The 13,495-nt window shown below is 38.0% G+C and overlaps 1 protein-coding gene across 3 annotated transcripts in view; it reads left to right on the top strand.

Annotated features, from left to right (window-relative positions):
• LOC115421220 (transcription factor SOX-6-like) overlaps window positions 1-13,495 on the top strand; it is a 171,832-nt gene that overhangs the window by 79,248 nt on the left and 79,089 nt on the right. For all 3 annotated transcript variants that reach the window (XM_030137004.1, XM_030137006.1, XM_030137005.1), the window contains exons 5-6: window positions 535-624; window positions 10,681-10,853. In XM_030137004.1, the coding sequence (XP_029992864.1) occupies window positions 535-624; window positions 10,681-10,853 (263 nt within the window). The remainder of the gene's footprint in view (window positions 1-534; window positions 625-10,680; window positions 10,854-13,495) is intronic.

The following is a 13,495-nucleotide window of genomic DNA, read 5'->3' on the forward strand; positions in this document are numbered from 1 at the left end:
TTTGCATTAATGGTGAATTTTTACAGTTTCTCACCTTGTTTTTAAGCTTTAATGCCATTTTTTTGTATTTTTGCATCTTTGATGTTGTTTTCATCTTGTTAAATTTTTTCAGTTGTTTATTTTGTTGTTGTCTTTTGTTGTGTTTTTTGTTGTTGCATCATCTGTCTTTGCGTCTCTCGTCCCTTGTGTTGTTTTTGTCACATCATCTTGGTTTTCTTGTGTCTTTTTGTTTAGTTGAGTCTTTCATTTGTTTTGTCATTTGTGTCCTTTTTGTCTCATTGTGTTTCCATCATGTTGGAGTTCATCCTATTTGCATTGTTGCTGCATTTGCGTCGTCACGTCTTCATATGTTAACGCTCCTTTTCTGGTTTGAATTCATAAATTGCCGTAGTTATTATTCGTTGCGTTAATGATGGATCTTTGTTTTTAATCATTGTCTGTGATTCGAACGCCGTCGGCCTCTTCTGTCTCGTACACATCCATGTGTTTTCCATCCACGTCGGCGTTAAAGGTGTATTTTCTTTGTTTCTGCAGAGCCTTCGTGCATGGAGCGTCTTCTGTCTAAAGACTGGAAGGATCGCGTCGACCGCCTCAACGCCACTGAGCTGCTGGGGGAGGTCAAAGGTAAGAACGCACCACAGAAAACACCGTCATCAAGGCTGGAGTCGGACGCCGTCGCTGTGGCTGACTACCTGCATTCTCTCCCACAAACGGCCGGGCTTCAAGGTTTTCTGCATCAGGTGGCACAACAATACGTATGGGCTGATTGACGGCAGGATGAGGGGGTTGGACATGAAAAAAAAACTCATTTTCTGCCGGCGACTCAAACGGACAAAACAGGCAGGTGGAAGGCGACTGTGAAAGGATGGATTCAGGGTCACATGCTGTCGTTCTGTATAGGAAGGTGGTGGCGGCGGCAGCGGTGGTGGTGGCGTTAAACAGTACACAGTGTGATTGTAAATAGGGATGTAACGATTACCGGTATAACGATAAACGGCGGTAAAATTGCCAACGGTTCGTATTACCGTTTAAATTCTAATTCTCATGATAACCGTGTTTGATTACCGCACTTTTCCGGAGAAAACGCTTATGTAAAGATCTGCTTTTATGTCAAATATTTGAGTAGCATTTTAATTTATTACAATTTTAATTTTCTAACCCTAATATTTGGAACCAGTATTCACTTTTAAAGTCTTTAAAAAGGTTCGTTAAGCATCTGTGTGTTATTTATACAATGAAGTATATACATTTTTCAAATTGGATTTCATATATATTTTTGTGTTTTCTGTCCTTTTATGTTTTTATAGTAGGTTAAAGTGAAAAAAAAAATAGACAGATGATATAAATGAAGTTGTGCTGAAAAAACAGATTCCAAACATGGGTATAGTAAACATTTGTTTATATAGTATATAAAGGCAAAATCAAAAGGACTGAAAAACGGACAAAATAGACTCAGACCACTAAGGGTTAATATTTGAATGTTTCTGCAACAGAAAATGCATTGTGACTATTATTTTATTTATTTATTTATTTTTAATACAACTTAGTTAAATTATTTCAGTGTGTGTATTAGTACTTTTTGAACATTTTGAGCACAATTTCAACAATACCGTGATAATAATGATAACCGGGATAATTTTGGTCACAATGACTGTGATATGAAATTTTCATATGGTTCCATCCCTAATTGTAAATTTGATTAAAGGGGGACTGTCCAACTCATTTTAGCTCAAAGCCCACATTCACATTCAGACCAGTATGATCTGAACTGGGCCAGACCAGTAAAAGAACAACAGTGAAAAAAGTCCAATTTAAAGGAATGATATTTTAGCTTTTTTTTTTTTTTTTTAATTGAATTCTTCATTTTCAAACATTTCCCTGTGGTCTACATAAACTGTAAATGCTCTGCTTGGGTCTGAATTCTTCATTCATTCAATTCCACAGGTCCATCTTCAACCCTATTTCTAAGTAATGACACGAAAAATGTTGGTTTGAGCACTGGCCCTTTAAATGTAAATGAACCACTTCAGGCCCCGCCCCCTCCAGGTTATTGGCTGTGCTGCTCTGTCCCGTTCAGCCGACAACTGAACAGTTTAGATAATCTGCTCCAAGTTTGGACACATTTTCAGTCTGGACTACAACCGCTGCTGCTGATAAATAATTATGTCGCACTCGAAGAAATCTTGGTCTGAAGTCTGGACCTTATATGTGCAAATGTTGTGACGTTACTAGTTATAGACGTAACAAATTAAGCAAGAATTAAAACGGGTTGTAGTAATCCACTTGATTTTTGTCGGAATGATTGTAAAGATAACTTTGCAGCACCTGGAGAGTTCAAATTCAGACTGTATGAACTAAGACAATGAGCAAAATAATTGAGACAATGCACAACAATGAACAAAATAGTTGAAAAAAATTGCAAAATAATTGAGATAATGAGCAAAATAATTGAGAAAATGAGCAAAAATTAGTAAAATAATTGAGAAAATTTGCAAAATAATTGAGATAATGATCAAAATAATTGAGAAAATGAGCAAAAATTAGTAAAATAATTGAGGAAATGTGCAAAATAATTGAGATAATGAGCAAAAATGAGCAAAATAATTGAGAAAATTTGCAAAATAATTGAGACAATGAACAAAAATGAGCAAAATAATTGAGAAAATCAGCAAAATAATTGAGAAAATGTGCAAAAATTAGCAAAATAATTGAGAAATTTTGCAAAATAATTGAGACAATGAACAAATGTGAGCAAAATAATTGAGAAAATGAGCAAAAAATAGCAAAATAATTGAGAAAATTTGCGAAATAACTGAGAAAATGAGCAAAACTGAACTAAATAATTAAGACAATTAACAAAATTTGCAAAAATAATCAGGAAAACGCACAAATACAATCAAATTCATATTATTTCAGTATATTGTGTGTATTTTGTCTAAACTTTTCTTTCTTGTCGTCTTTAATTCTGGTTCAGTTTGTGCTCTTTTCTGTGTGTCTATACGTTGTCGGGTCTCGGGCCGATGCTGGAATGTGAAGCAGATGGATTTCCAGCATTAAACGTGCGACCTTTATGTTAAATCCAGCGCGTCGCGGCGCATACATGATGTTGTGCGTTGGAGTTCGACCTGAAAACGGCGACACTGCCCCGTCTGTTTCCAACCTTCACCACCCCGTCGCGCTCATTTCAACCCCATAATCGGATCCACCCAGAACCTCCATCTGCTGATTCCTGGAAAGTAAAGAAACGACACCACGTTGAAGTGTTTTAACTCTTTCAGATCAGTGTTAAATCCAACACAAACTGGCACATCCCAGGAAATAGACAGGTCCGGTTTCACACTGGAAACCGGAACCTACAGCAGTGGAAGTTTAACCCAAAACAGAAACGGAAACACGGTTATTAAAGAGTTAAAGAACGTAAGGTTATTGGACGATGTGAAAGACGACCAGAAATGACCAAAATCATCAACAAAATGGACCAACTACAGAAAATGAGGAAAATAAGAAAATATTTCAAGAAAAATGACCAAAATAATCAATGAAATGAACAAAAATGACCAAAGTAATCAATACAATGAATATAAATAATCAAATACATTAATACAATTATCAGAAAATAGGAAGGAAAATAACCAAACAGATCAAGACAAATGAACAAAACAATAAAAAAAAGAACAAAAATGACATCAACATATTACAAAGAAAATAAAGTTAATTGTCAAAAATTAACATAAAATGAGGAAAATAATCGACTGAATGCAAAAAAATCCAAATAATTGACAAAATGAACAGAAATTATAAAATAAAGGGACAAAAATGCTGAAAATAATCAGCATTAAATGAAAACATGAAATGAAAAAAAAAAATCTAATAAAGTAAGAAAAACGGCTAAAATAATCAATAAATTGAACAAAAATGACAAAAACATGAACATTGTTTAATATAAAATAAAGAATGAATCAATTCCATTCAGAAAAAATAGTAAAATAATGAAGAACGTGAATAAAAAATTCAAATACTGAACTAAACCTGCTGATTTTCCTCCTGTTCATCAGTTAATTATTTTATATTTAATTATTTCATTCATCATATAATTAATTATTTTCTGTTTAATGGTTTTATTCGGCAGATTATTAAGTTTTCATTTTGTCGTGTTAAACTAAAGTCTGATGAACAGACGGATGAAAGTGACTCAAGTCAAACATCTGCTGAATTCAACCAGTTTTTAATGAAGCTCTTCATTTGTCACAGCGTCTGTTCGTCTGCAGGCCCCTCCTCCTCCTCCTCCTCCTCCTCCTCCTCCTCCTCCTCCTTATATTCCAGTAGTATTTGTAGACTCCTTCCTCCTCCTCTTCCTTCTCCTCCTCCTCCTCAGTATTTGTGGACTCCTTCTTGCCCTGGGGCTGCCTCTTGTGGTTAGTTGTTTCACTCTTCCACCCTCTCATCTCCTCCTCTCCTCCTCCTCTTCTCCTCCTCCCCCTCCTTAGTATTTGTGGACTCCTTCTTGCCCTGGGGCTGCCTCTTGTTGTTAGTTCTTCTTCACTCTTCCACCTCCTCCTCCACCTCCACCTCCTCCTCCTCCTCCTCCTCCCCCTCCTTAGTATTTGTGGACTCCTTCTTGCCCTGGGGCTGCCTCTTGTGGTTGGTTCTTCTTCACTCTTCCTCCTCCTCCTCCTCCTCCTCCTCCTCCTTAGTATTTGTGGACTCCTTCTTGCCTGGGGCCTCTCTTGTTGTTGGTTCTTCTTCACTCTTCCTCTTCCTCCTCCTCTTCCTCCTCTTCCTCCCCCTCTTCCTCCTCCTCCTCCTCCTCCTTAGTATTTGTGGACTCCTTCTTGCCCTGGGGCCTCCTCTTGTTGTTGGTTCTTCTTCTCTTCCTCTTCCTCCTCCTTCTTCTCCTCCTCCTTCTTCCTCCCCCTCTTCCTCCTCCTCCTCCTCCTCCTCCTTAGTATTTGTGGACTCCTTCTTGCCCTGGGGCCTCCTCTTGTTGTTGGTTCTTCTTCACTCTTCCTCTTCCTCCTCCTTCTTCTCCTCCTCCTCCCCCTCTTCCTCCCCCTCTTCCTCCTCCTCCTCCTCCTCCTTAGTATTTGTGGACTCCTTCTTGCCCTGGGGCCTCCTCTTGTTGTTGGTTCTTCTTCACTCTTCCTCTTCCTCCTCCTTCTTCTCCTCCTCCTCCCCCTCTTCCTCCCCCTCTTCCTCCTCCTCCTCCTCCTCCTCCTTAGTATTTGTGGACTCCTTCTTGCTCTGGGGCCTCCTCTTGTTGTTGGTTCTTCTTCACTCTTCCTCCTCCTCCTCCTCCTCCTCCTCCTCCTTAGTATTTGTGGACTCCTTCTTGCCCTGGGGCCTCCTCTTGTTGTTGGTTCTTCTTCACTCTTCCTCCTTCACTACCTGAATACTAACACAGTCTTCATTGTAGTGTCCTGTCTGAACCCTATTGTACCCCCCGTGCCCCCCCTTACCCCCCCCTCTCTGCAGATATTACCCCTCAGCGCCCCTGGATCAAAGACAACACTCTGCTCTTCTTGTCTCTGAGTCCGATCCTTTCATTCGGCCTTTCTTCAGTTTCCCCCCGTCGACCTCCCAGAACTTCCACCAACTCTGTTCAACTCTGAAAAAAGTGCACAAACTCACACAAAGCACTGGCACATAAGTCAAACCCTGCACGTTTGCACCTTAAATGCACCAGTTTGTCCCAGTTTATGCCTTTTTTCCACTGGTTCCAAACTGTTTCTTCACCGTTTACATGAATGTGACATTTATCTGTTGATTTTTTTTTTTTATCTGATGTCTTTGAAACGTATTTATTTTGCTCTAAAAATGATCAAATCGTGACATTTATACAGTGGAAACATCTGTTATAAATATATTTTCCTCAAAAACGTGAACGGACTCGATCCCGTCCATAAGAATCGTATGAAGATGTGTTTCAGCACATGATGAAGCGTTAATGAATCTGAAAAACATGAAATAATACGTGTTTTCATCTGTCTCTGTTTAAGAGCCCATTCTTCCATCGTTCTCTGTTTCCTCTAAAACACAGGTGTCAAACATACGGCCCGGGGGCCAAAACTGGCCCACCAAAGGGTCCAGTTTGGCCCGTGGGATGAATTAGTGAACTGCAGAAATTACACTGAAGAGATTAACAATCAAGGATGTTAGAATCATTTAAGGTCAGTTCAGTCCCCAGTGGGTCAGAGCAGTAAAATACTATCATAATAACCTATAAATAATGAAAACAGTAATTTTGTCTCTTTGTTGTAGTGTAAAAAAAAGTAAAATTACACAAAAATGTTTACATTTACAGACTAGCGTTTTGCAAAAAATATGAACAACCTGAAATTTCTTAAGGGAAGTATGTGGAATTTTAACAATATTCTGCCTCTTACTAAATGTTTTGTGTATTTGTAGATCCACTGTGATCTGGAAGTTGTGATGCACATGTATTAATGATAAACTGAGGCATAATATTGTTAAAATTGCACTGATTTTTCTTAAGAATTTTCAGGTTCATATTTGTTCATGTGTTCAAGTATAGTTCGTAGATGTAAACTTTTTCATTATGGAATTTGACTTTTTTCACTAAAAAACAGGGAAAAAAAACTTTGGAGTTGACATTATTTATTAGTTCTTATCCTATTATTTATATTATTTTACTGGTCCAGCCCACGTTAGATCATATTAGGCTGAATGTGGCCCCTGAACTAAAATGAGTTTGACTCCCCTGCTCTAAAACATGACTTCTGTTTCTAAAATACATATAGGACTGATTCCACTGCTCTTATTCACATGTATCTTTTATAAACACATGCTTTTCTGTTTCTACCAAGTGTAAAAAGATCCTATTTAGTGATAAACAGTTCGTGTTCATGTTTCTGTAGGTGTTCGTCTAATCCGAAATGTGACTTTAACCAAATCTGGATCCGGAACAGATGATTTGGACCAGTTTCAGTTGATAATTACGTCCTGATCTGCGTTAAAATCTCAACAAATATGTGTTTTTACCGTTGTATGGATGATTGTGTCACATTTTTACATCCACTGTCATTCAAACTACAGCTATTAACAGAAGTCAAAGTACATCTTTTAGCTGAGACTGGGTTTTTTCTATTGGTCTATAACACATTAGGGTAGAGGTCTGCATTGGCTGAGGGGGAGGGGTTAAGTGGGCGGAGCTTAGAGCAGCAGAGTGCAGTGAGTGAGAGAGAGATGGAAGATTTTTTATACTTTTGTCAGCATTTTAGCTAGGTTTTAGCAGTGAATCTTGTATATAATTGTATATAATAGTGATAGTGCTGTTGTGGAGTGTTCTACTAGTGTGTTTTGATGTGTTTTTGTAGAGTTTTGCTGGGTTTTTTTTTGCCTTTTTTCCACTGTTTTTATTCATATTTTTGTGGTTGGTATAGTTCATTGATAGCTGTATTTTACCTGTGAATATTCTAAAAATGTATGTATATTTCTCTATACATGTAAATCTCTATGCAGATCTATCCAGGGCATACACAGATCCAGTGTCTGTATTCGAATCAGATGATGGATGTTTTTGTGGGTGAAATGAGCGGCTCTGTCTACAACTGGACAGAAAGTGAACACAGACTATCAACAGGATCAAAGTGACTAGAAAGAACAAAAAAGAAGAAGAACATGGACACAGAATGATGTAGACAAACTCAAATGTTTGAACCAAGGTTATGATCGTTAACGCAAACTAACAAAATGACGAAAACTAGAATTGAAAAAAACATTTTCGTTAACTGGAAAAAATAAAAAGTGTAATTAAAAGAAAAAAATGATACAAAACTAACTAAAACATATAAAAATTATGGATAAAATTCCCTTCGTTTTCATTTTTGTCAATGTTGGACTGAAATGAAATTGATTTATTTCACTCAAGCAATTTTCGCTAGCGGCACCATATGATATTTAATGGTCCATCACTTGTGGTTTCCAGTCGTCTTCTGGTCCCCACTCTACCTGGAAACATGGAGACTGAAGTTGGGAGAAAGCAGCAGAGTCCTGTCTGGGATTTATTTGAATAGGACGACAGAGAAGAAGAGAAAAGATATGAAAAAACTAAAACTAAGCATTTAGAAAAAAAATCCAAACTAATAAAAACTAGCAAACCTGCTCTAAAAACTAATTAAATCGAACTGAATTAGAGAAAAAAAAGTCAAAACTAAATAAAACTGAACTAGAATGAAAAATCCAAAACTATTAGAACCTTGGTTTGAACACATGGAAAATACTTGAAAGTTTATTTCTATAATCTCAAGAAGTGTCATTATGAACATTTACAGTTGCTTTTCATTGTAAATATGATAAAAATTCGAGTTTTTTTTTTTTTTTTTTTACTATAACACATTGTTTTAAGCATCTATTAAATATAATAATGGTAATTAATGGACACATTGAAAGTTAAGTTCTTTGTGGAAAAAAATTGCAAGAGACTTGGTAAAAAAACAGACATTTTCTGACACTTTTAATGCAAAAACAACATAACTAAATCTGGGCCTGTTATAATAGGAGTCCTCAAAGGGTTAAATAATGACAAAACCTCAGGAACTCAGATGAAATGTGGAGGTTTTATGAAGCCAAAGTGAGTCCAGTGGACTGGATAATATCCGCTGAGTGTCCAGTGGTGGTTTTCAGTCCACGTTCGTGTTGGTAACGTGAAGCCGGCGTCTGCAGCTGACTCACGTTGGCTTCGCTTCCTGACCAAAACCTCCCAAGAATGTGTAAGTCATAAACCTGACAAAAGCCTGTAACAGCCACTTATTTCCAAAGTGTCAAAGTGATTTTACTGTCGTTGGATGCAGACGCTGGTGATAAACAGCAGCGGCGTGTACAGACAGAGCTCCAGGAATAAGGATGGAAGAGCGGGATGATGGGAAGAGTTTGGAGATGATGAAACCATTTAAACACAAAGAAAGAAAAGAAAAGAACACATGGATCCGACTCATGTTTTAATATGAGACTCAGACTAGTGTGAACGGATCTGTAGGATTAGGATTAAGAATTAGACCCAAACATCACAACTGACAGATTTAATGAACCAGGTTTAACATCAATGGATCAGATTTGGTAGAAACATGGATCAAGTCTGTTCCACCAAAAAGTCTGTTAGAACCCAACCATAAACCCAACATTTGGCTTTAAAGTGTCACTTTTTCACAGTTTGTGTCATTTTTATCTGTTTTGTTTTTAACAAACTGCAGAAGCTCAAGAATAAACCTGAACACCTTCACATCTACTGTCGTCTAAAGACATTAATAATCGATATTTATCAAAAAGTTTAGTTTTATTTGACCGATATCGCCCTGGAAATATTGGAAAAGTCACTGTTTTGGTGGAAATAGCTCATCAGTGCCCTCTGTGGTTCCATGTAGAAGCACCAGATTTAGTAAAAATGTGGTTCAGGTCCAGATGGATCAAAAACCCTTTGGACCCAAACGCTGAACCCAACACGAAGTCGACATTTGGGTTTAACCCTTTCATGCATGAATTATGAGAACCTTAATCATGATTCCCACCCCCTGTTTTTATTCCTCTTTAGGCATGAAAAAAAACCAAAAAAAAACCAGTACGATTGACAGCTTGTTATGAACCTATTTTTCTTGGAGTTGCAAAAATGTCCGCTCAAATGGATACGATGCATTTAATTTTTGAAGCCAAAAAACGTGTATTTACTGATGTACTGTGAAAACTATGAAATAAAAACACTTTTAATGCTGCAAATCTGATGTTTTCTCACATTTAAACATACTCTAATACTAGTTATTACTCACTTCATGGAGATAGTACATAAAAAAAAAAACCAAACATTTTGTTGAAGAAAAAATGATAATTACAGTCTATTAACAATCAGCAATTGATTTACACTCAAACATCTCACTGCAGATCAGGTTTATCAAGAACAGCAAAGCTACATGATGCATAAGTGTCCACTGTGTCGGCTGATACAGAACTAAAACAACAAAACCCATGAATATACAAGAGAACAGCTGGAGAAGAACTGTCCACTGGAGTGACCAGTATGCATGAAAGGGTTAAAATGCCACTTCTGTTTCATTTTTATCAGTTGTATTTGAACAAACATCTAGAGAAGAAACTTCAAATGGTGTCGCTTTCATTTAAAGACATTAATGAGGAATATTTATCTAAATGGTGACTTTTTGTCAAATAGTGTTGCCATGGCGATGTTGTAAATTTCCATGTGTTGGCAGTAATAGCTCATTAGCGCCCTCTAGAGAAATGTGCTGAGTTTCATACAAAGGTCTTTGCGACAAGAATATGTTGTAAATAGAACTTTTCGATGTTGCCGTTGTTGCAAATTGTGACTGTTTTACTAGAAGTGGCTCAATAGCGCCCTCTAGAACATATAACAAACTGGGATTAGACATGGTTTTACAGTAAATACCAATGATCCAGCCTCTGCAGGAGGTTTGATATAGATGAACCAGGTTTGGTAAAAACCTGTATCAGGTCCAGATGCACCACAAACCCTCTGGACCCAAACCCTGAACCCTGCAGGAAGTCGGCCATCTTGGTTTAATATAACATTCGCTGTTTCCTTCATTCAAGACGTCTCCTCTGACCTGTTTCTGAACATGTCCAGGTGATTTTGGCATCTCTTCTTTGTCTTTAACTCTTCTTCTTCTTCTTCTTCTTCTTCTTCTTTGTGACCAGGAACGCCAGAGTCTCTGGAGGAGAAGGAACGCCAACTCTCCACCATGATTGGTCAGCTGATCAGCCTGAGGGAGCAGCTCCTCGCTGCCCACGACGAGCAGAAGAAGATGGCCGCCTCACAGCTGGAGAAGCAGCGGCAGCAGATGGAGTTAGCCCGGCAGCAGCAGGAGCAGGTAGGGGGCGGGGCCATTGAGGGAGGGGGCGGGGTTACTGCTCCAGAGGAGGAGGAGCTATGAGGTTCACAACATGGTGGACTCGTCTGTTGGTCGACTTAAAGGAGGTGTTGATGATATGAATGCCACCCAGACTGTCAGAACCTTCTTCTTCTGGTTCTGGTTCTGGTTCTGGTTCAGTTTCTCCAGGTTTTAGAAGGTTTTCATAGAAGTGAGTGTTTTAAAACATCCATCAGAGAGTTGCCTTTAGTGTGTTTGTGGTGGTAGTCCCAGCCAGAGCAGGGTCTTGGTTCTAGACTGATGAAGTGATGGTGCTGATCTGGATCCGGGCTCAATCAGGTCCTAGAGTCCTGCTGGACCTGTTTCATGGTGATGTTCGTGGCAGGAGGTGGATCTTTACACCAGTTGTTCAGAATCATCTCGGTCTTCTATTCCCATGTTTTCCATCCAGGATCAGTCAGGTTTCAGATCCAGAACCAGACTCTAAATCTGGACCCAACGGATCCAGGTTTATCACATTTTCTTTGTGAACTATTACACTGAGTTTTTGGATCAGGGTTCTTCTTCACTTCCTGAAGGTTTGATCTTAGTTTAAATGGTTTATTTCAGAGGAAAATATATGACAGACAAATGCGGATAATCTGATTATATCGATCATAAACCCAGTGTGTCCATCCACTGTCACTGATCCAACTCGATGGGTTTTACTGGTGAATCAGTGTTGTAGAAGATGACGGTGTTTCCATGGTAACTACAGAGCCTCTGAACATCCAAATGGGTCATATCTGATGACCGTGAAAAGATGAAGAACTGTATTTTACACCAATTATTTACATGTATTGATCAGATTAGTGGATCAACAGGGATTAAACAGTTACATCAGTAGATGGTTTAGGTTTTTGAGGGTTAACAGAATAAATACAGGGTTCTGGATGTTATGAAGTGATGAATTCTCCTCATTTTTCAAGTACTTTGCTCATTTTCTCCTCAATTTAGAAGGATTTGTTCACTTTTATGCCATATTTCAAGGTTTATTGCTTCATTTCTCCCTCATTTTCAAGTATTTGTGCATTTTATCCTATGAATAATGGACGTAAAACTGCATTTTATATTATTCATTTATTTATTCATTTATTTTTACTGGACCTTTATTTAACCAGATAAGAGTACCATTGAGATCGAAATCTCTTTTACAAGGGCGACCTGGCCAAAGGGTCAGCAGCAGACGCCATGAAAGAAAACAGGTCATACAGAGAGGTAACAACAATAAGTTAAAACAAACAGTAATATTTATTTATTGTAATAACAGAAAAGTTAGACAGTTTTTTTAACCCTTTCATGCATAGTGCTCACTCCAGTGGACAGCTATTCTACAGCTGTTCTCTTGTATATTCATGGATTCTGTTGTTTTAGTTTCATATCAGCCAACATATTGGGCGCTCACGCATCATCCAGTACATTGCAATTCATACCATTACTGTAACTTTTCTGTTCTTGATAAACCTCATCTGTAGTAACATGTTTGAGTGTAAAGCACTTGCTTGTTATTGTTACTAGACTGTAATTAAAGACAAAAAGTTATTTTTTTGCATATTATCTCCAGGAAGTGGGTAATGACTAGTATTAGAGTATGTTAAAATGTAAGAAAACATCAGATTTGCAGCATTAAAAATGTTTTTATTTCATAGTTTTCACACAGTATATCAGTAAATGCATGTTTCTTTCCTTAAAAAATTAAACGCGTGGTGTCCAGCTGAGTGGACATTTTTGCAACTCCATGAAAAATAGGGTTATAAAAAAATTTCAATCGCATAATTTTTTTAATGCCTAAAGAGGAATAAAAACAAAACAAAAAATCTTGATTAAGGTTCTCTTAATTCATGCATGAAAGGGTTAAAGTGCAATTTTTAAAGTGCAAAATGTAGTTGAGGTCACAGCAGTTTAAAAACACAGGCACTGTCCAGCTGACTCAGTTTGTCTTGTCTGGAAGACTAAATGAAAAGCTTGGAATGACAGGAGTTCTGCTATTTTCAGCTCCATTTGAAGTGTGTTCCAGGCAGAGGGGGCGGGGCAAAGCTGAAGGACCGCCTCCCCAGTTCAGTCTGAACTTTGGGTACATTCAAATAACACAGTTCACAAAACCGTACAGAATATTGACTAGTTGATCTTTGGAGAAGTGAGGGCAAGTATGACGGTACCATACCTGGAAGAGCTCTGTAGGTTAAGGTCAACCAATGGGTCGACCTTCATAAGTTCAAAGACGGCCACTCAGCTTTAGCATGTAGTTCACAATGATGAATGAGGCGATTACAACCAGTGAAAAAAACATAGTGCACAAAGGTAAACAGTGTTTAAAGACTATAAACATTTGGCTGAAGCACTCCTGTACAAAACATCACCAGAGTCTAACACTGGTAGAAAAGTAGCTGTTACCAGGTATTTACGAGCTCTGAGTGAGAAACAGGATTTATTTCGGTAGTAGAACCCTACTTCGTAAACCCCCAGTTTACGAACCAGATTGCTGATGTGGTTTTGGAAAGAAAGCTCCTGGTCTCCCAGAAGGCCAAGTTAGTAGTAGTAGTAGTTTTATTTCGAGCACATAGAATCATCAGATAACAAAGAATCATACAACATGGTCAAAA

This window comes from Sphaeramia orbicularis, chromosome 6 (assembly GCF_902148855.1).
Source record: "Sphaeramia orbicularis chromosome 6, fSphaOr1.1, whole genome shotgun sequence".
NCBI classification, from domain to species: domain Eukaryota; kingdom Metazoa; phylum Chordata; class Actinopteri; order Kurtiformes; family Apogonidae; genus Sphaeramia; species Sphaeramia orbicularis.